We start from the raw sequence: 23,993 nt of genomic DNA, 5'->3' as shown, positions 1-23,993 counted from the left end.
TTTTTTTTTACAAAGATGTATTCATTTATTTAATAAATGATTTGATAATTTCTCTCTCTCTTAGTGTTGAGAGTGCCGAGAGCCCTGATGTTGGCCAGTCTGGATCTTCTGAAGCTCCACCCGCTGTCATTCCATCACAGGGTGATCTCCTAGGTGACCTGCTGAACCTGGATCTGGCCCCGCCCACTTCCACTGTCCCTTCAGTGCAGCCCTCAATGCAGATGGGAGCCATGGACCTACTGGGAGGAGGTCTGGATAGTCTGGTAGGTTTATCTCACGCTGCCTCTCGCTTTGCTCCAAACGTAATCATCCCTTTATGGTGAAATTAGATTCATTAAGAGGAAAAACAGAGTAATTACTAGAATGAATATACCCATCTGTTCCTTTAACAGTCTGTGTGTGCGTATACAGAAGCATGCAGGCTTTCGTTAAATGTGTTTGTCAGTTGTTCAGCTTGCACATGTGTTGTAGGACATTTATTTTGTGTCGCTGTTGACAGGTTCCAGAGATGCTTTACTAAGTCGAGATCATCCAAGTGGATTCTGATCCCAGATCAGCCACGTCACCCTTAAACACACATCCAAAGTCCCTTAACCAGTGTAATTGTGTCTGTTGAGAAATCACAGATGGTCTTGCATAATTAGAGTTAACTTTCCTTGTCTGTATTTCCCCTCTGGTCTTCTTTCTCTTTTTTGACTTTCTCTTTTTTTCTTTTTTCTTTTTTGTTCCTCTGTCTTTTATCCTCTTGCTACACTTGCAGATGGGCGATGAATCAGATACGGTAATTAAACTAAGTGAAAGAAGAAGCAGACACTTTAATATCATGCCATTTCATTAGTCTAAATGGGGATCTGTATATTAGTATGGGAAACCAATGTACTCTTCACACCAACAGAGGGCTGCTTCAGCTACTTCCATTTACGAGTACATTTACAGCCCCAGCAGTGTGCTGTTATTTACAACCACTTGTTTTTTCTGCATTTAAAGAGTGTCAACATTAGTAAAATAACTCCAAGATGGCTGTGAATTGTTTGTGTGGTCATCACACACCTTGTATGAAAAATCTTGGACTTGATGCAACCACATTTTTTCCTTTATCGAGTTACATGAATGTTTATAGAGTCATATAAATCCCCAGCACCATTCCCCTCATTTCTTCTGATTTAATTCATTGGAAGTGTTTCATCCCTTTATTTCCTCTATCAGCCGGGTGTTTCCCACAGGACAGAGGTGCATTCTCCCCAGTCATCATCTGATTATAGTGAGAGAGAGGTCGGTGTGGGTGTTCTCACCTTTTGAGTCCTCTGTACTGATCTTAGTCTATTCCCTGTTGCCCAACATAAACTAGTCTCAGATCAGTATCAAGAAACCCTAAGAGCACCTTTCCTCTTCATTTTATTTCAGTACTTGAGGTTGTAGTGGTAGTTTCAGTCACACAAGTAGGCACGTCTCATACTAAATTAATATGTTAGAGTAGGGATGGGCGATATGTCATTTTGTCACAATAATAATGATATATATTACAATATAGTTATTTAACAATATAAACGATAGGACAAATACAATAAATCTATGACATCAACAGTGCTTTAAGTATTTCAGGTATTCGGGTCTATTTGACAGTAGCATTCAAATAAGGAATACTACAGAAAATGAATGATCAAATGTGAAATAAAACACTGCATAGTGCATAGTCTTCGCTGTATGAATTAAATATACGCTGATTCTTATTAAAGCTACAGAAGTTGCCCAGTCAAGAGCAGTGATTTGATTCTTTCTTTTTTATTCTTTCCTATTTTTAAGGGCATAGACAGCAGCAGGTATATTAGGTTACTGTCACTTTAAGACTTAATACACCGATCCAGTATACTGACAAACATCCGAATTCTTTCATTATTGTTTATGTTCACTTAAGACATATAAGGGTTTTTGCACCCGAGGAACCTTTTCATAGTTCCAAGTACCCACTCTTGGCGTAGATTGCACCGCCAAGGTTTTGGGAACGCCTTTTGAGGAAACTAAATTAACTCCTACTTCAGAGTAGGGTCTAACGTAGCACAATTGAAACTACCAGTGACGTAAGTGTTCGCTAAATGGCCCAACGTACGTGAAACATCTGTGTTAAAAAAAGCTGTGTAGCGTGTATTATATAGCCTATATACCTAGCCTATATAATATAGATTATAGCCTATATAATTATTCATGAACTAACTCTACAAACATGGAAAACAGTGATGAATGGACCTCTCAACCTTTACGCTAAGGAAAAAATCCAACACAACTTTGATGGGACCAAACGAAACGTGATTATGTATTTCTGCTCAGCTAGCGACATTGGACATCAACCACACAACAAATGCTAATACTTTTTAATACACTGTCTACTTTCTTTGTATAACAGTTCTATCTAATAAAGTATTAGGAAAGACTGGTAAAACAGATATATTTGCATACTGCAATATAAACACTACAACAAAGTCGTTATCAATAGACACTTCACATCGCCGCCTCAATATAATCATATCGCCCATCCCTAATTGAGAGTCATTAGAATGTAAAAAGAGTACAGAAACTGTCTCTGAGATGTCTCAAACCTTCCTTAGCAGCTCCCTGACTTCGACCCACTGAGCTAGTTCCCCGTTCATCAACCACGTCATAATTATCACCATCTTTCATGCTCACTGATCCTTACTTTTTGTCCTCTCTCTGTTCCCAGCTGGGAGGAGACATCGGCGGAAGTCCTTCGGTAAGTCAGACAAAGAGTTTTAGCAAAGTTCACCCAGACTTTGATGAATGCGTTTCATCCGAGGAGTATTAGCATCAACAGAGGGGTTTGCCTTCATTAATCAAAGAGCTGTTAAATTCCTCCTCCATGTCTTTTATCTTAGTTCATTTCTCTGCTTGTCTTTTTCCTGATGATAGAAAAGTTGTAATGCTTGTCTCCCTCTGCTCAGATGGGTGCCGGTCTGGGGGCGGCCCCAACAGTCATGCCTGCTGCTCTCGGTGGTGCTCCTGCTGTTGGAGGTGGATTGGGTGACCTTTTTGACCTTGGTGGGGGTGTTGGCATGCCAACAGGATTCTACGTTGTTCCTAAAACTGTAAGTATAGAATCAATCAATATTCTCAATCAATAACTTTACGACTTCAGCAGTCTTTTATAAGCAGTTTCCCCGCTTTAAGTCAATTTGTAATGCAGCAGCGTTTCCAGGACTTTTGGGGGCGTACATACAAAATGTGCTGTGGTGTTCAATAAAAGCTTGACATATTCCAACAGAATGCTGAGCACATTTTATCTTAAAAGAAAAAACAATTGGCTAAATGCAACTCTTATGGAGATGCTTAAAAAAACTGCAATGTGCAATGCAATGGCCAAAAATGTCCATCTGATGCATGTGTACACAGATAATGAGGCAAACAAAAACACAGACATCCTGTGTGTGTGCCCCTAACTTTCTTTCCCTCACACTCTTAACCTGTTTGTCTGTGGGTTCAGATGTGGTTACCGGCAATGAAGGCTAAAGGACTCGAGATTTCTGGGACGTTTGCCCGACGCGGTGGGATCATTCAGATGGATATGTCTCTCACCAACAAAGCCATGAGTGTCATGACTGACTTCGCCATTCAGTTCAACAGGAACAGGTGAGTCCAGACAGAGGAAGAGCGGGAGACTGGGATGGAGATTGGTTTGGAGGTCTTTTCAAGGTTTTGCTTTTCTCTGCAGTATCTTTGTGTTTCTTAATCAGTTTATAGACCTGCCTGGAAAACGTCGTGTTCATTTATACTGTTTGTCAGTGGGATCATACAAGGACATGCTGATATTTTAAAGAACACTTTAATGTGTTTTCACATCGATTGAGGACTTCTGTCTAGAAAATTACTTCTCGTTTTGTAAAGCCTGAATGTAGAATATTGTAATATATTTTACTTTTATCTTTCAACTATTACAAGCACAATTTATAGATTTTTAGAGTAGTGCGTTCTCACTGCCACAATGCTAGGCTGTTGTGAGTGAATTATTTATTTATTCATATAGCGCATTTCCTATGTACTAGTGTGCAGCATCCACTTGGATGATGCAATGTCAGCCACAGTACAATGGCGCCAGTGCGCTCACCACACACCGGCTATAGGTGGAGAGGAGAGAGAGTGATCGAGCCAATTCAGTTGATGGGGATTATTAGGAGGCCATGATTGATAAGGGCCAATGGAGGGAATGTGGCCAGGACAGGTGTTTCTATGTAGTTGCTAAGGTGACTGGGTGGTTGATTACTTGTCCAAGTTGAATGCATACACTACTACCGTAAGTCTCTGATATTCATGTTCCTGGAAGGTCCCTCTGTCAGTGTACATATTTAAACATTTGTTTTATCATCTATGTTTTGAAACTAATTTACAGGTTGGGGAAGATGAAACTAAATTTTGAATCCTGAGCTAAATATTGATTTGGTTCTTAATTGGTGATGCACCAAAATTTTAGCAACCAAAAATAATCAGCCAAATTAGCTTTTAAGAGGGCTGAAATGATTGACTGAAACAGCCTTCCTTTGACTATGTAAGTGTCTATTTTGTGCACACAACATGGATATGCTACAAGTAAACATATCAGCAGTGTGTACGCACTTCACCCTGACCAAAAATTATGCTAGAGTAGCAAAATGTTTTTGGTTGAGGTGGCTCATTGCTGAAGAACTTTACTACAACTGGTGTATTACTACCCGTGAACAGCATACCGAGTTCAATTATCCAATTACTCAAATTTAATTATGGAAACAATGTTTTAATTTTTTTAAATAAAAACTTAAAACTTTAAAGTAACACCAGGTAACTTTTGCTCTCGGGGTCCCCCTAGAGTTGGGAAACAGTATTGTCCTCTACTACTGTCGTAAACTCTGTCATCCTACATGCACGTGCATTTGTTAACAACCATGATAGCCCCTCATACTGTCTATGGATAGCCCTGAACACTGTAGGAGTTCACATGCAGGTGTTCTGCTTGCGTCGCGTGTGAAATGTCTTCATCCCAGGTACAGTGGCATATATTTCAGCATGGCATATGAATATAATTTCATGGGTTTTATTTTTTTTCAAACGACAAATGATCGCGATGCTCACGTTTACAAGCCAGCGTCATTATAGTAGCCTAGTCTATTGGTTACCGTTTTACTGAATCTATATGATACTTCAATGCAATGTGTGGAGTAGTGCTGTGTTGAAACTTAAAACTTTTCTGTATCGATTTTCATATTAATTTCTAAAGATCGATCCGTAACTCAGAGGATCGATTTAATAACAGGCCTATATTTCCCCATAAACACACTGAGACATGGCGACCGGCAGCGCTGCTAATGCGGTCTCTCTGAATCCACCATAGACAGTATATAAGACTTGTTGACCAGAAATGAGGAAAGAGCCGTTCACATAGTGCGTTTTTTGCGCGTGCAAATTCGTTTTCCAGCCGCGCCTCTGTTCATGGTTGCATAGCAACGACAGACGCAACTGGAAAGCATGCGCTTGTGGTAAGGAGAAAGCGGTGCAAACTGCACTCTCCATGATGACGAGGAAGTATCATCAAAACATTTATTGATTTCTAGCCCTTGCATTAGCTTTACTACTAGATATATTCATTGAGATGAGAAATAAAAAGCCGCCCTGTACAGCTATGATCAGCTGTTCGGCCGAGCTTTCCATGTTGTTACGGAAAGGCCGCTGGTTTTTTTCACATGACCTGTTGAGATGCATTGAAGTGCTTCTCACTGAATTTGCACGCGTATAAAACGCGATATGTGAACGGCCCCTAAAGTGGTATCGTGTGTGGTTGTATCTAGTTTAAAAGGCCTTTTAAATATGAACGCAGTTTTGGATTAAATAAAAGGACAGTCAAGTCAAATAAAACACGTTTTATCTCCTGTTTAGTTGGTAACACTACATTAAGATACCATTCATTAATATTACTTAAAGCTGCAGTCCGGCACTTTTTTGGGTTTAAAAATATCAAAAAAGACATTTTTGAAAAAAAACGTAACCAGCCAGTGTTCAAAACGATCTGCTTGCCTTACCTCGATTCAAAACGGTAAGCTTGTAATAATGATTTTAATTCCAGTGGTACTGGTGGATTTCCGCGGGAATTTCGAGCATGTCTTTGCGTCATTACGTCACTTCTGTACACATAGAGCAGGAGTCCCCGGCTAGCGTGTGTGGATGATGGAGGTGGAGATTTAGCTTAGCACTTGGTATGGCGGATCCCGAAAGTTTAAAGCGACAATCACCAGTGACAACTGGAGATTCACCAGTTGTAAAACCCAAAGACTTCGGACTTCAGAGTGGCTACAGAAAAAATATATTTTTCACGTTTTGACGTGATATAAGCAATCGTTAGATTTAATCAGCATGATATAGCTACTGCAATGCTTCCCCCCACCCCCCGAATTTGGTCAGAACAAAAGTGAATGTTACTTACTTGTTCAGATGACATTTTCTGATGAAAATTCTAATGTTGACACTTTCAAAAAGTATACTCTGAGATTGCTGATGACAGTAACGTTACAGTATCCACAGCGTCGCGGCAGCCTCAATACATTGTGTTCATCCGCGCTGTTTCATGCCGATTTACTACCCACGCACAGTTAATAATTCCGCGAATAACTGCAATTGCAGATTTCTAACAGAGATGGCGACAAAGAGGAAAAACGACGGACTGCAGCTTTAATGCCTTATCTAACATCAATACATTGAGTGAACAATATATTTTTACAACATTAATGTATGTTTGTGAATGTTATTTAATACAAACACTTGATTGTTCATGAACAGTTAAAACTTTTGAAAATTTTATATTTTAAGAATATAAGATCGAATCGAATCGAATAATGATAATCGATTCAAGATCTTGAGAATCGGAATCGAATCGATTCTTGAAATTTGAATCGATACCCAGCACTAGTGTGGAGTGGTAGATAATATAACCATATCTTGAGTGGTAGATAATAACCATATATCGTCAATATTATAATATCAAGCTACTATAGATGAATCTGCAAATTTTACAAATCGATTTGCATTATAACTTGAGGCAAGACAAATAAACAAATATCACAGACATGTTAGGTATCCTAAAATATGATTTTGTACATCTTATATATTTCCTTGCAAGAATGTAGCCCCTACCAAACTTGTACACGCCATTTAGACATAGGCTTTCATTTGATATTTGAAAGTCCGCATCGGTCGGGCTGGGTAGCCACCTTTGATTTGTGAAAAACCGGGACACTCAGATTATTATTATTTTTTTGGGTCTGAGTTGTAGGTTGTAAATAGTATTTTCTTTGACACTGGTGGCTCATCCGATTTTGTTGTGTTATCCTCCTCGTCCGTCTATTCCCCCATTTCACACAATAGATGTAAATAGACAGTTTTTAAAAAGCTAGCTAGCAACTAAACTCACACTGTATCATCTTGGATGTGTGTTGATGCGCGCGACCGACCGACCGACCGACAGCACAGGCAGTTGCTATGCGATAAGTTGAGCTTCCAATTAAATAAAAGTAAAAGTAAAGCATTGGCCAATCCACTGTTTTACCCGTTTTTTACATACATGGAATCCCTGGAGAACCGGGACGGGTGGCATCGGGCACCCCTCCTCCTCCTTCAGCTCACGCCAGCGAGAAAACGATCCTCGTTTTGCCTTTAATGCGATCACTTTCTCGTTTCCTCTTTTTGCTTTCCTCCGACAAAACCTTTGCTTTCTTGCTTTTCTGTGCTGCTTCGGCCATGACTATAACATTTGGCAAACAAACGCAAGTTTGGCTCGCACGTCCGATTTTAAGGAAGTGGGGGTGGTGGTGGAAGTGACGTATATGCCGTACAGCAGTCAAATTTTGTAGTTCTCTTTGTTCGCCGGCTACTACCCGAAACCCGAAGTTTAAAAGTACGATTAAAAACGCTACAGACCCCGTCAGACTTTGGCAGACGTGTCATTCAACCTATTGTAAGTCGATGTACCATCACAAGAGACTTGGAAATATATTATTAAGGTTGAAAAGTTGGTGCTGCTTTAAAATAAAAACGTTTAATTTTAGATAGATTTTTTTTTATTTTTTTTTTATGATGATGATGATGATGATTCTGGTGACTTTTGGCCCTCTAGCGGTTAAAAAAACAAAACTACATGCATTTTGCAGAAGAACATTGTTTTGGTTCTGCGTTGGCTCTGCGTGACACTGCAAGATGAATGTGGTTCTTTCTCATTACTAAGAGAGAAATTATCCTACTGATCATAAAACATTTGCTTCTAGGCTTAAGAGATATAACCAGAGTAGAAAAGAGTGAAAGGATCTAAAGCTGACTAGCTGAAAAATCTCATTTTATTACGAGCTCTGTTGCATTCTCTTTTTGCCAGCAGACTCTCCCCGTGTAGCGTTTTTTTTTTATATATATAAATGGGTGATTCTCCGGACATTTGAGATTTAGCATGGGCCGTGTCAACCTTTCTCGCTCATTATGCCACTCTCACACCATACACGCATCAAAGTAGCTGGAGAAACTTGTCTCTATTTACGGATATGACAAGACTCGCACGGTGAGTACAAGCAAACGGCGAGATACAAGCAATTTCCAGGAAAAAACATCCTGCCTGGTCTAAAATATAAACGCCTAATAGGCTTACCATAGTGAGTCAGGGTAAGACAAAAACATGTTTTGGAAGAAGGATTAATGATGTATTGACTCGTTATGTAAATTTTTATAAAATAAAAAATGTTACATGGTGTTCCATTAACTGTTTCTCTGTTTTTTTTTCTGTAGTTTTGGTATGGCTCCTGCTGGCCCTCTGCAGGTTCTGACTCCTCTAAGCCCCAATCAGACCATTGATGTCAGTCTGCCTCTCAGTACAAACGGCCCCGTCATGAAAATGGAACCGCTCAACAATCTGCAGGTAATGTTTCCACTGCATTTCTGCACCATTATACTTCACACACAGCATAAAATGAGTGTTGTGCTGTTATTCATTTCAAGACACAGAGCAATAAAGCAAGCCCCCGGTGAGCAGACCCTCAAAAAAATCCACTCCAAATACAGCAGGGACATTGAGTGTGGGTGGTTACAGAGGGATGTGGACTGTAAGACTGGAAATAATTCAAGACATTTGTTTTTCATAAACAAATGCATCGACCTGCCTTTTATGTATAAAATCACATGTTTTCCGATTGTTTACAAACTTACAATTTTCTTTCTGTTTGCTCATTCTCATCACGTGTTGCTTGTTTCAACAAAGCCAATACAACAATGGAGAAAACATGCTGATTTCAACACTTTTTTGAATTTACAGATCTTCATCGAGTACCAGAATATAATTTGAAAGATGTTATTTAAATTTTGGTTTCATCTCTTGTTGCGAGGGCAAGCAAGGAGATCTTTAAAATCAACACGGGTTTTCAATCATAATCTGCGCTCCTGCTATCATGTCCTCACGTGATTTGGTACCGGACTAAACAAAGGGCTTTCCTACCCCGTAATGCAAACCACATTTCTCAACACTTCTAAAAAGGGCAGAAAAAGTTGACCTACCACAGCGATGGAAGAAAGGGAAGATGTTCAAATCTCTTTGTTGATTTTAAATTCCACTTTGCTAAAAGACGTTTTCTCGCAGCTCGCGTTGTGATTCGCGATCACGTCGGGGTCACCACTGTAAGATCCGGCTGATCGGTCCAACTTCCGGTTTCCGGCCAGCCGGTGAAGGACTTGCATGTTCTCGTCTTTTTAGCATCGCAAAGTAATTTGGTTAAATAAGACACATTCACATATTCAATCGTTTTAATCTGACTCCATGAATTAAAAAGGTTCAATATGACAAAATAAGGTTATGTTTACACTCAAAATAGTTACAAAATAGGATCATGTGATTGTTACCAGAGAGAGAGAGAGAGCCAAAGGCAGAGCGCCTTTGACTCCAGAGCAGGCCAGCATCCGAAAAGAGGCAGAAGAACAGATACAATCTTGTTTTGTCATTTCCCCCGACCATGTGACTAACACCCAGGTGTGAGATATTCAAACTAACCAATCAGACAATCACAATTTCCACATGAACTTGACCGTGCGAGTCTGATGTGTAACATGTGAGCGAGCTTCCTTTAACAGCGCTGAAAAACTAATGCTCAAAGAATTTACAAAATTCTATTACAATCGTGTTCTCAGTATAATGTTATGTAATATAGATTGGCGCTGCACATCTCGCACTTAACTGTATTTCATTCCTGGCATCACTGCAGTGCGCATTTTCAAATCCAGTTTCACTTTATTTCACCGGTCTGGAAGGCGTGCTCTCTAGCGGTAACCAATCAGACCTCAGGAACCGGCCCAAATGCCGCAATAACCAATCAGAAAAAATACGATTTTTTTTTTTTTAAAGTCAGGGCGATCATTGTTTTCATGATCGATCGTCGCTGTCACGAACGAGTATCGAGTACTCGATCGCTCTTGCCCATCCCTAATCAATATCAGCATGGTCCTTGTGAGAGAGAGGGGGGTGAAAAAGCAAATGTCTTGAATTATTTCCAATCTTACAGGGATGCAACTCAGATTCTGAGATTCCGTTAAAAAAAGAATCTCGCTCACTGCTTTTGTCTGCCTTTCTCCCCCGTCAATTCATCCATTCATCCATCCATTTCAGTCCTCTATCGATCAGGGTCGTAGGTCTGCAGCGGTACAGCAGTAGATGTGAATTAGCAGCACCTTATTATCCCTCTCAGTGGATCATTCACATTGCTCTCCAGTGACTGCATTTGGGGAATAAATCACAAAGCCCACCAACTACAAGGCGGCGGCATATGCATTGTGGAACAGAGCGATCACTAATTGGTAGTAATTAAACCGAGGGAGAAAATTGTGTCGAGCTTTGGGGACTGTTTTGGTTGGATGAAGCAAATGCAAAATATAGAAAGTAGGAGTTGGCTCTCTCTCTCTCTCTCTCTCTCTCTCTCTCTCTCTGAGCCCTAAAAAGATTATAAGAAGATAGTGTTTTAATCTTAAGATTTTGTAGAGCCCCTCAGGGTCCGCCTAATTCCATTTTCAGATTAAATGCATGTATTGAGCTTTCCTGGAGAGAGATCAGTGAGTGTCGTGTTTTTAGATCGGCATTAAATGGTTCATCATAAATGCGTCTCTTTCACTTTCCGCTCTGTGCTTATCATTGAAGTCATCAGCAGGGGTTTTAGTGTCTGAGAGAGCTCAGGAGAATCACAGGTGGCAACATGAATTTTATATCTCCTTTTTTGCAGGACTGATGTAACCATAATAATGTATCTGAATATCAGGCAGCTCACAGATTCAGCACATCCTGTTTGATCTGGATGTGCTTTGGCTTACCGTGCATTTTCAATCTTTGTATGCGTGGATTACAACATCTGATACTTCCAGTCCTAGAGAGGCTCATGGCATTATTAATTTCACACGTGGCTGCCGATAATAGATCAGTTTTTCACTGTAATTGCATCACAGGAAGTGAATGTTACTCATAGACTGGTTGAAATTCTTTTTTACCCTTTACCTTGACTCATTGTCATTATTTACGAGGCCAATAACGCTGAAGATAAATCTGAACAGAAGAGGAACAGATTCTAATACTTAAGTTCAACTCCTGACAATTACACAAAAACAAATTGATTTCTGTTTTCACATTAGTTAGTACATTGCCTGTCTTTATAGCACCACCAGGTAAAATAATATATAGTATTTTATCTGCCGTTAGACGAGGGAGGCCGGAACAAAGCCGGTGTGTGCAGCTCAGAGCGGTTTGGTTGGATGAATTATTCAGAGGTGGAGTGTAGCAGGTATGGATGTCTAGTATGTGGGACATCCTGTCCCTCTCCAGGGCTGTGTAGTCTGTATTCTGATGGATGCTGTGCACCTGCTGTCAGCTTTTACAAAGCTCCCTTGGGTGCCTTTCAATCCCTCATGCTCTCAAAAGATTTACAGCCATAATCAGATACAAATTTGGTGGTGTTGTTTTGTTCAGCTGCAATTGCACAAAAATGGTAGCCTGGCTCCGCCCTCCTATGTACTTCCGCTCAATTTTCATTTTCCTTTAGAACTACGTCTGGGATTGTGGTATATTCTTGGGTTTTCTCAAATATTTTTTTTTCCGGTCCAATCAGCGAACAGAGGGAGTGACCAAGAACGATAACGTTGAGGTCGTGCACTAGTTTGAGTCGTCATACGTCACGACCAAACGTTAGCAATTGCTTATGGCAGATCCAGAGTGACTGGGCAGATCCAATAGTTTTAAACTTCAACAGAGTACCCACCTTCAAGGAAGTTAACGCTTAAAGGAGAACTCCGGTCAATTTTAACATTGAACTCAATTTTTAGTACATTTGGAGTGCTGTCAATACAGAGAACAACGACAAAAATCGGTGTTGCCTACAGTCGATTGTCGAGTTCACGCGCGTGATCTAAGTAACTAAACCTATGCGCGTCAACTCGACAATCGACTACTTTGGACTTCGACCGAAAACAGGAACTAAATACAGGTATGTGCGCTGGCTGATATAACATCATTTTTATGAATATCTTTCACATCTCCTGCATTCAGATTCACTCGTGTTCACTCTGAAGGAATCACTCAACATGGCTGGGCACTTGTAATGACACATCAAGGATGATAAGAGAAATAAAAGCAGGTTTAAAACGTGACCCATTCAAGTCAATAGGGTGCAAATTTTAAAAAGAGGATAACGGTGTAGGCAACACCGATTTTTGTCGTTGTTCTCTGTATTGACAGCACTCCAAATTTACAAAAAATTGAGCTCAATGTTAAAATTGACCGGAGTTCTCCTTTAACGCTTGATTTGGTTTAATCATATGTTGTTTGTGGCCCCCCTCTTTTTATTTCTTGCTTAACCCTGTGGTGCTGTTATTTTTGTCTGAAAGTTTACGTTTAGTTTTTTTTTTTTTTTTTTTTACTTCATTGGAATGGTTAGAAGCCGAAGGTTTTGGCACTTACCAAAAAAGAAAATAAATTATGGACATTATTCGAAAAGGTTAAATGGTCCTGGGGAAAAATAGACACTTGTATTGTTCACGGTAAAAAATGATCGCATTGGAAATGAATGGGGGATGATTTCTCCAAGATCTATTGGAACATTTGGTACTGCGCACAAACAAAATCTTACTGAAAGCTCATTTTGTGAGATATCAACCTCAAATTTGGAACACAGCTTGTTTAGATTAATGGCTTTGGTTTTCTTAAAGTTTTTGAGTAAAACATGTTTTGCTAAATATAAATTTCATATGAAAATTGAAAATGGTATTTCTGTGCATTTTTCATAACAATACATGTAAAATGTAATATATTTTTTCAGGTTCACTCGGTTTTTTACTTCAGCAGTGATATGTCAATTGTCATCTTTAAAAAGAGACCAAACTTAAGTCTGTGCTCCCAAAGCATTTAAAATGTATGGCAGTTTAAGTTCACAGTCTCTAGACATTAATATAAAATATATTTCAAATTCACTAGGACAGGTGTTTTTGAGTCTGATTATCCAAGACAGATTCACTCACTCACTGTTTTCCTGAACTGTCAGTGGGCATCTTCCATCCTCTTAGTGAAGCACTGCCTCTGAGGTATTCGTGCATGTTTGAAGTTCACAAACTGGCGTGCAAACGTGAACTCCACGCACAGGAGCTGAACCTAACCTCTGCAAAGCCACAGGGGGACTTAAACAAAAGAATGAAGAGAGAGATAGAAGCAAAATGTCAAAGAAAGAGATGATCAAAGGACCATCTTTCCCTACTATTATGTGGTGTGTGTGTGTTTGTGTCATTCTTTGAAAGCACTGGAGAAAGAGAGGCCCATTTATTGCTGCAAAAATTATGGACGCGTCCCGTCTGCTCTTAACAGGGTTTGAGTGCCTTGACCACAGCCACAGTGTGTCTTAAATCACACGTAATGTGTTTTCTCTCTCTCTCTCTCTCTCTCTCTCTGTCTCTCTGTCTCTCTCTGTCTCTGTCTCTTTGTCTGTGCTGCAGGTAGCTGTGAAGAATAACATTGACGTGTTCTACTTCAGCTGCCAGTTTCCCCTCAGCCTGCTCTTTGTAGAGGACGGAAAGATGGGTAAGTGTTTGTGTGTGTGTGTTCGTGTACCATTAATCACTGCCCGTGTCCTCTCAGACATAAGCATAAGTGCTTCAGGTGATTGTGACGTCTATCCTTCAATCTTTTTTTTGAGTGCGTTCACTTTTGTTTTTTGTGTGGGTATTGTTTTTAAGTTTTGACTCTTATGTCCATGGGAGTGTGAGCACATGTGCCAGATTTGTGTCTAAATGAATGTGTATGAAAGGATATTCGTGGTTATGTGGAGAAGTTGATGAGTGTGATAGAGACTGCTTATGCATAGAATACTTTCCCCAGGAGTCTCTTAAATGGGAGTTCAGTCTCTGCAGGATATTATACAGATGCACAGTGGCTGTGTCTGAAAAATACTGCCTTTTCCAGGCAGAATATAGAGATAGGAAGGTATCAAGGCACACTCGAATCAGGTTCGAAATTACCCATATGGGCATGTGGGCACGGCTCAAGTGGGGCACAATGCAAGGTTGGAAAAAATGTAGTTATATATACCAAGAAATAAGTATATATATATATATATATATATATATATATATATATATATATATATATATATATATATATATATATATTTTTTTTTTTATCTCTAAAGCTCTTTAGACATGACAATGTGGTGCCTGGTCAGTATGAACGTGTCCTTTTATCTGGCAGCAAGGCAACCGCTTTCAGAATCACACACAGCCAAACTGCATTCTTTTTCTTTTTCATCATTTTTTTCCCACACATGAACTCCTTTTGTCCCTCTGCTCCTCAGAACGGCAGGTGTTCCTGGCCACCTGGAAGGACATTCCAAATGACAATGAGGCACAGTTCCAAATCAAAGACGTCCACCTCAACTCAGGTAACAGGAATAAATATTTGTCTTGCATGAGTGAGTTGGGTGGGTAGGCAGATGGAAAGGAATGAAACCGAGGAAATGAAACAAATAAGCAAAGATAGGATGAAAGGAAGTGCTCTACCCTTATCTGAGCTTTGTATTATTTTGACTGTCACACAGTCTGTCTTTTGAATGAACACACTGTCTTCTGTTGAGGTCTGTCTCTGAAGAGCAATGCTGATCCGGTGGCATGTCTGGGTGTAATTAACTCCTGGGTTTTTTGGGAACGATCCTCTTCCGCATAACTGTTTGCATAAAATAATTGTGAATCACACAGGCATGAACATGCACACACACTCTCAGTGGTATTACTAATGAATGCACAGTGGGTGTCTTTAGTGCTCTTTTGAAATCTCTCCCTTTTTTGACACTTTCTTTCTTCTATCCATGTGGCTTGATATTAAATATAGGTGTTTCGTGCATTGTTATATGAGTCTACTGCCCACAGCAAAATATTTGTATGTTATGCCAGATTTGAGATTGCGATTCAAATTGAACGTGATGAGAGAGAAAGTCTGAGTGGCACAAAATAATACATAGACTGTAAAGAGACAACACAGCTTTTTTTCTTTTTTTGTTTCTCACTGGTTGCAAGTTTAAGGTCAGTGAGTTTTTTTTCTTTCTATACATCAAATTCATCACGGTTCCACCCAAAATATTAAGCAGCACAACTGTCTTATTATTGATAATAATAATAAATGTTTCTTGAGCACCAAATCAGCATATTCAAATAATTTCTGAAGGAAAGCCTGGAGTAATGATGCTGAAAATTCAGATTTGCCGTCACAGGAATAAATTACTTTTAAAATATATTAAAATATATACAGTTAATAAAGGATACAGACAGTAAAACTTTTACTGCACTTTGGGTCAAAATAAATAGTCTTGGTGAGCATAATTGTCTTCTCTCAGTCATCTGATCACATCTGATTCAAACTAATCTTTTGAGATTGTTCTTTTTAGTGAATCGGTGAAACCAGGTATCGTTTACAGTCGAGGTTATCTCATTGTGCAGATAAATCATTTTAAGACTTTTTTTAAGATCTTTTGTTGAGTGAACTATTCTTTTCACATCAGACTAATAACTGAATGGTTCATTTGACAACATATAAGTAAAAATACACATTTGCAACAGAGTTGCCATAGAGACTCACTCAGGTTCAATTTGTCTTTAGAAAACCTGCTGTGTGTGTCTGTTTTGTTAATGAGTAACTTCTCTCTCCTCACAGACGCGGCCAGCAACAAGCTGCAAGGCAGTAATATCTTCACCATAGCCAAGAGAACAGTGGAAGGGCAGGACATGCTGTACCAGTCCATCAAACTCACTAATAGCATCTGGGTGCTGGCAGAAATGCGTGTGCAGACTGGAAACCCCAACTACACGGTAAATGGAAACAAAGAGAGATCAAGGGTGTTGTAGTGACTTTTAAAAGTATGTGAAGAGACTAGAAAAGTACCATTCGAACACACAGACACACACACACACACAGATCGATAAAGACAAGAGGATGTGCTGGAGGAGACAGTAGCTGTCGCGTGTGAGAGAGTGTGTTGCTCAGAACGACTCCCCTGTTACGTCCTAATGAGTCATGCGGGAGAATGATTTGTATTTGTGTGCACGCGTAAGAGAGGAAAAGGGTCAGAGGGGAAAGGACTGCTGGGAAGATCAAACACTGTCTTAAAACCTAACAAGCTGCATGGCTAGATAGCATTTTTTGGCAGCATAGATGCCTCATTGTCTAGTCAGGCTGCACTCTAGGTAGAGACTCAGCCATCGCGTTCAGAGAGTGTTTGGTGAATGCTGGGTGGGTAAAGATAAGGAAGGACGATTGTAAAGATAAGATGTCAATCCTCCTGCCAGTCCTTCCTCCTTTTGGTTTGTGAGGTTTGCCTTTATCACTCAGCCCAATGCAGAGTGTACACTTCTTCTCTCTCACGTTCCCCTTCCCATTTCCCACATGAATCATGCCTCAAGGACAATTGTAGCAAGTATACCTAGAGTTGTATACCCCAGCTTGCTTTATTCCCAGTAGCAGAACATGCATCCACCTGAGAGAAATAATTATCAATATATTATACATTTACTTATTTTCCCTCAGTTCATTAGCAAGTGCAGCTTTTTCATCATAACATGCAAAAATTGTTTATTTCGCCATGATGTGCACTTTCCATGAATAGCGTACACATTGGTGTGCCATTACTTTTCTTTTAATCAATGGCGGCACAAATTCAATGTTCTTTAAGAGTAACCATCAGCTATGTTACATAAACTATTATCTAACATAAAATGAAGCACATCAAATGCATCTACCCCCTACCAAGTGCTTAATTTATGCTAAATCTGCACCATGTGCCCATGTATCCTCTATCACATCTTGTTGTCTACATGATGAATGAGTATAATTTGTGTTTTGGTGTTCCTGTTTGATTTTGTTGTTGTTGTTTTTTTCCTGTGTGTTTGCTCATCACTCCACTCACCTTTGATGATGACATCACAATGCAGGAAATAGAGGTTGGGTGTTTTTCCCCCCAGAAATCTTAACTTAAACTCAACAACTATCTTTTACACTCTTTTACACCTTGCTTCCTGTAAATGAGCATGACTCTTTCTTTTAGTTCCACGATCACCAGTAAAACCATAAAGTCCACTGAAGCATGTCGATAATAGTGGACATCACAGTCATGTGACCTCCTATAAGAGCAACTGTTTTGAATGATCAAGCAAACCACAGTATGAGGAATACTGTAGAATTGTTCAAATTCATATACTTTCCAGTCCTTTTGTCATAACAGAATAGCATGGCATTATAAGGCACAGAGATTGTGTACATAGAATTGTCTTCCAGATTTCATTCCAGGAAAAATCTAATTGAATCGCCTTAACCAAAAGAGTTGCTCTTCAATGGGAACCCACCGACTCACGGCATGTGCTTTTAATGTGCATAAGTCTCACTCTCCCATTCACACACCAGCGTTTCCTTCAGCGCTTTTAAGCGGCAACACTCCACCACTGCTGAATCTACTCTGCTGCTGTTAAATCTACACTGCCACTAATATAAAGAAATAGGAGTTATGGGCTGCCAGTCTGAATTACATGTGATGGGATAAGACAGAGTATTAGTTCTTCTCGTGGTTGCTTGCAAAAACAAATGTATTGCTTAACCAGTGTAGTCCGATTCTCGAGTAAATGACTCTTTTGAGTCGCTTCTTTTAATGAATCGTTCAAGACAACTTACAAAACATTCTAATAAACCTTTCATTGAATAAACTTGCTAAATTCGTTGTTAAATCTGTCTGACCCATTTGAACCACAAGATATTAACTGTACAAGAAGAGATTTCTGACACACACAACACATCTGTATGCGTCTGCTAATCTTCCTGCTCTCGCCTCACATTCTAGCAGCCACTTTAAAGGCAGAACTGTTACTCACAGCTCAGACACACACAGTCCATGAATCATGGTTGTTTTGTTCCTGGCCGATGTGGCACATAAACAATATTTGTCTGAAAGGACAGAAAAATGTGGCCATGTATCTATACTGTTGTGAGATGTTGTGTTTTCTAAATATCTAGCAATGTTTCCATTAGTTACAAAGCTCTACAATTTGTCACTGTTCTTGGTCCCTATGGCAACCAGGCGTCCAATGGCACGGCCCGGTTCCCCTTTACACGCGGCAAGCATCTAATGGCAGGGATCTGTTAAAGCATTCCTCCACAGACCTCCGTGTAGCACCCCGCTGCTTCCACTCTTCCTGTCATCCCACCATCTCATCTGTTTTCATTTGCGCCTTGATTACATTCTTCCCTATTGTCGCAACCCGCTGCTATATCTCCAAGACTTCGAGTCACACCATCCGTTCTTCCTCCTTTCTGTGGTTCATGCCCACCACCCACCTGTGCAGTATCACTCTTTCTTTCTTTTTTCTCTCACTTCATCTCTTGAGTCAAATTATAGAACAATGCAACTGTTAATAAAACGCCTCTGCATACAGGAAGCTGATGCCACAGAGCAAGTCAGCGCCAATGTCATCACTGTGTCTATGTGCGCACTCACTACATTCTGAGTGGAGCTAAGATCCTCCAAAATCTGGCAGAACTAATGGAAGCTTGAAGTGAAGTAGACTGGGGTTTGATTGATAAGGACATGCCCACTAATTCCTTGGTGTTTTCAGTTTATTCATTCAGCTAGTTTAGATGTCTGTTTAAATCTTGCTGGTGAGGTGTTGATCTCTAATGAGCACATTGATTTATATTTTTATATATCTATGTATAGTATATTGCATTTTCATTTTATTTTACTATAAATGTAACATTTTAGAAGATTAGCAAAAATTGAGAAATTCATTCAGATTCAAATTAGTTCTTCTATTTGGCAAGGATGCATTAAATGAATTGGAAGTGACAGTAAAGACATTTGTGTAAGGGATACGCGAAGCGAAGGGGTTTGCATCACCCTGAAGGGGTTTATTCTGCAATTCCAACAGACTGGAGGTACATTATCCCACTTATTACATGGCTACTTGCCGCATACGTAAATAATTAGACACGCAATATTGACGAGTTAACATATTCTATTAGGTCTTTAAGTGCAAAGCCTTACGCAGAGAGAGCGGTTGCTATCAAGCGGCAAGTTCAAACTGGACGGATATTTAAGGGATACGGTACAGTCATGCCACTTATTACAGTATTTCGCCACATAAATAATTATGGAGATGAGAGAGATTGATTCGAGAAGAAATTGTTTTAAAATCGTACCTGTTTTTTATCAGATAATCCATCACAGTGTACAAAACAATCGTCACAAAATAGCAAGAGCTGCGTTTGTATGAAACGAGAGCGAGTCTGTGATGACATAAATAATTGTGCACAAAATATTGATTAGTTTTATGCTAATATTTCATTAGCTCACCAAATGCAAAACTTCCCCATTTCTAGCAAGCGTAAAGCGCAGACTTTAGTTACCCGGAAGAGCTTGTTATCAGTTTTTACCGGTTGTTATCGGTGAGTAACGCACCGCTGAATGGCGCGAATGACCAATCAGAATCAAGTATTCCACAGAGCCGTGCAATAAAATGTTTTAGGTTACACTTTAATTTACAGCGTCCTTGTTGCATATTATAATAGTAATAACTAAATGATGCATGATAATTACATGCAACCTAAACCTTATAGTAAATACATAGATATTTATAAATATCTATTTATTATTTATGTTAATTATTACTCAGTACTTCAATGTATAATTGCACTCTAACATAACCAAATTACGAATAATTTATAATATATTGTTTTAATAATTCACACTATTACCGTTTTTACTACATTGTTGATTAAATAAATGCAGCCTTAGGTTTTTTGAATAATATAATTTAGTATGTGTATGTATAATCAGTTTATATAAAATCAACTGTGAAGTGTTTGGACAGAAACAGACAAATGTGTTGCATCATGCTTGGCGGGCACGGTGTTACGAGTCTAATGTAGGCACGGATTTTTTAAATATTTTTTTTGAAGCCTCACAATCCCAAAAGCCCTGTGGAAAGCTGCATGGTAATCTTATAGAAACCCAGAGAGAACTATTGAGTTTGGGAGGGATAAATTGTGCCATTGATCTCTCCCTCACGCTCATCTCTTTCCCTTTCGCACTTGTGATGTCCTATTGCGCTGTACCCACCGGCTTTCTGATTGTCCTCTGTATGATTGGTCTGTGAGAAGCCTGGAGTCGGCTGCGGCGCTCACTTGACGGAGGAAGCAGGTGTCACAGTAGATGAAGGTCTCCACTCAGGCCGACCTCTCCAAGCACACTTGCTCCTCTGAAATGAGTCTGCATTTGTTTGTCTATTACTCTGTTAGTGCCATGTGAGATCCCTTTAGGAGGAATGGCTTTTTATGCGTCTCTCACCAAGTAAACACAGCTTGTTTATGAATTAGTGGTTAGTTTCAGTTGTTTCTCTAAAAAGAGTAAGAGCAGAATCATTCTAAACCATTCAAAAGTTTTTGTTTTTTATCATAATTAATACAAATAAAATCAATGCATTCTGTGTGAATGGATCCTAATATTGTATGCTGATTTGGTGCTCAAAATACATTTATTATTAATATTATAAACAGTTACTCTGATACCAGGATTCTTTGATGGATAGAAAGTTTAAAAGAACATCACTTATTTGAAATGGAAATCTTTTGTAACATTATAAATATCTTTACTGTCAATGTCGATTTATTGCATACTTGAATATAAAAAAAAAATCTTAATGATCCCATACTTTTAAATTATAGTGTAACTTTATTTATATATATACTTGGTGCAAGCATATATTTTAGGTTTAAGAGAGGTGGAGTACTGATGTGCTTTCAGACTTTAAACTAACGTCTCAAATTCACTTTTTCTTCAGCTAGTAATAAGGCAAATTGGAAGTGTCAGTTGTAAAGTTGAAGCTTGTTTTGGCCTATGTGGCAATGTTTGTGTAGTTGCTCTTCGCACATTGAAAGATTTATTTTGTAAAAGTGTGTTGGCAGGCTTTCAGCATCAGTGTTTCCTAGTTTCTTTCACCTTCTTTTTCTTCACTTTGAAATGTTTAAATCTTCCTAGCATGCACTCAAATCTTCATATCTTAACATTTGTACGAAATTTAGATCAATGTTTGATACTTGCTAATGTGTCTTTCATTTATTTGAATCTCTCCGTCTCTTTCCTCAGCTGTCGATAAAGTGCAGAGCGCCAGAGGTCTGTCAGTTTGTGTACCAGTGCTATGAGATGGTGCTGAAGAACTGAAATGGAGGGAACCAAGAGGAAACCGCAGGTCCTGGGCATCGTTTGGGTGACTGAAAACTCAAAACTTGATTGGACCAGTCAGAGAAAGAACCCCCCACTGTCTTGCATTTCCCTCAGACTGTGCTTTTAGCATTGACTGAATCCCAAGGAATTTTTCTTCATTATTTTGTCCATTCCCAATACCCTTCTTTGTCCCTCCTGTTTCCATCCTTTAGTCGTAAAATCACTCTCTAAAATGTGACACACAAAATATAAAGATATCATCTTTATTCGACACATGTGCAGGTGTTCTTTTCAGCTTATTTCATTTCCTGTACTACATGATGGCGGCTTGTTTTTTCCCCTCATGGAGGGCAGAAGATCTCCGAGTTTTAGAGCAGCCTGTATTCGTCATTCATCGTCATCCAGTGGTAGGAAGGGTATGTTTACTACAGTTGAGAGAAACCTTTCAACATTGCTGTTTTTAATTTAGTCTTCATAATCAGACGATGGGTCGCTTGGTTTGTGTGAGTCACTGAGGTTCAAATATTGATTTATTTATTTACTTCTGTTTTAGTAAAGCTCCTCTCCCGTAATTAAGATCTCACACAATTTCTTTTAAGGGAATGATGTGTTTATCCAGAAGCACTACACAAATGCTGAGTAAACTTTTTTTTGTTTTTTTGGTCTTCAGATTATGTCTGTATTTTGTGACTAAGATCGCAGTCGTTTTTTTGTTATTAAGCTGGGTTTATTTTCTGTCTTTTGTGTTCTGTGTACCAGTTTGTGTGTGTGATTTGGAGATGTAACATTCTGCATGTTTTGTTCCCTCTTCTTCCTCATCTTCCCTGTCCTTCCTCATTCCCACGTTTGTGTCTGTGTACATGCCTACATATTCGGGGGCTTGTCAATTCAGTGTGTGTGCGTGCGTTTTGTTGCAAGCAGGATAAACTGCTGAATCTGCAGAAAACGATTACTTTACAGTATGAATATCTCTTATCACACTGAACGCAATGCATCTGAAGTCTCCTGCTTTGCAAAGCTTCTTGTTCGTCAAACATGTTTATTTTCTCATTCTTTATGGGACATGAAGTTGTGGTTAAACCTCTACGCCCATTTGATGTTTCATTTTGTTTTTTAAAACCACATTAGCAAGGGTGATCAGACCTCTCTCAAGCTCAATGTAAAATACATACCGCCAGACGAAACACTGCTGATCTGACACACATAATGCTGTGTGTGTACACTTCGAAGTTCCCAAATAATATTGATTATTGTTTTTCTTTTAATCATAGTTTGTTTGTTGATTCTTTATGTATGTGTGTTTTATTCTGTAGGTTTAGTCATAGGGTGACGATGAGATTTTCAGCAAAGAAATTTGCTTTACTTTCTGTTGGATTCTGTCATAAATGCATCATCTGTTATGGAAATTAAAAAGTATATAACCCATTGATTAAAAGTGTAATTATTCCAGCCTGGTTTTAAGGTAAAAATAAATAAATAAAATGTGAATTATGACCATTCTTGAAACTCTTAAACCCTTAATAACTTGGCTGTAAATCCTTCAAAAATGTGTAATCTATTCGCAAAAGTTTATGCAATTCTTCATATTTAATACTTTGAGTACTAACCACTGTTGACTGTTTCAGTTATAGTCCTAACAAACTTTGTTTTATTCATTAATAATCTCTGGAAATACTATTCAAATAGGTTAAACGGGCAACATGCTACAAACTATTTAAAAATATCACATTTTTATATATTCAGGGAAAATTTAGAAGTAAATGTGAAATCCTGGGGGGAGCAAGCTCACATCTTATCTAATCTAAAGTCAAGTTAGTAGGTGGAGGTTGAAAAGGTTTCAGGAAATTTTGTTTATTATGTGTTCCAGGCATGTATCATCCATTTATTCACTAAAACAACTCCATAGTTGGTAATTACTCATAATAATTGGTTGTAGTGTAGTTCTGTAGTGCTTATTTCTGTTATGTTTTTCTCCCTGTTCTATTCTTTTTCGAACATTTGATTGGCATGAACAAATATCCCTTTCATTCAGTCCGGTTTTAACCCTTGTTAAACTCATGTTTAAGCACAATTTCCTCTTTGTGTTGACTAGCCTAGTGATGAAATTAGTGCAATGTAGTCATATAGGAGCTGGGGGGCCTCATGTGTATCCAACCATATAATTCAGTGGAAGTGCAATCATAAACCAAGCCTGAAGTGCAATTTTAAGCGGATGGC

At 39.0% G+C, this 23,993-nt stretch overlaps 1 protein-coding gene across 6 annotated transcripts in view; it reads left to right on the top strand.

Moving 5' to 3' along the window:
• Nucleotides 1-23,199, top strand: part of ap1b1 (adaptor related protein complex 1 subunit beta 1) — a 37,044-nt gene extending 13,845 nt beyond the window's left edge. For 3 of the 6 annotated variants that reach the window (XM_079605760.1, XM_079605761.1, XM_079605759.1), the window contains exons 14-24: nucleotides 65-263; nucleotides 761-781; nucleotides 1,207-1,272; nucleotides 2,717-2,746; nucleotides 2,955-3,098; nucleotides 3,494-3,639; nucleotides 8,800-8,929; nucleotides 14,020-14,104; nucleotides 14,874-14,960; nucleotides 16,226-16,380; nucleotides 21,699-23,199. In XM_079605760.1, coding sequence (XP_079461886.1) covers nucleotides 65-263; nucleotides 761-781; nucleotides 1,207-1,272; nucleotides 2,717-2,746; nucleotides 2,955-3,098; nucleotides 3,494-3,639; nucleotides 8,800-8,929; nucleotides 14,020-14,104; nucleotides 14,874-14,960; nucleotides 16,226-16,380; nucleotides 21,699-21,773 — 1,138 coding nt within the window. In that variant the 3' untranslated portion in view covers nucleotides 21,774-23,199. The remainder of the gene's footprint in view (nucleotides 1-64; nucleotides 264-760; nucleotides 782-1,206; nucleotides 1,273-2,716; nucleotides 2,747-2,954; nucleotides 3,099-3,493; nucleotides 3,640-8,799; nucleotides 8,930-14,019; nucleotides 14,105-14,873; nucleotides 14,961-16,225; nucleotides 16,381-21,698) is intronic. The other 3 variants (XM_079605763.1, XM_079605764.1, XM_079605762.1) reach the window with 1 other exon arrangement.
• The last annotated feature ends 794 nt before the right edge of the window (nucleotides 23,200-23,993 follow it).

The sequence above is a fragment of the Phoxinus phoxinus genome (assembly GCF_949152265.1).
Source record: "Phoxinus phoxinus genome assembly, chromosome: 3".
Classification (NCBI taxonomy): Eukaryota; Metazoa; Chordata; class Actinopteri; order Cypriniformes; family Leuciscidae; genus Phoxinus; species Phoxinus phoxinus.
Note: the sequence above shows the minus strand (reverse complement) of the source record. Positions and strands in the feature narration are given on the sequence as shown.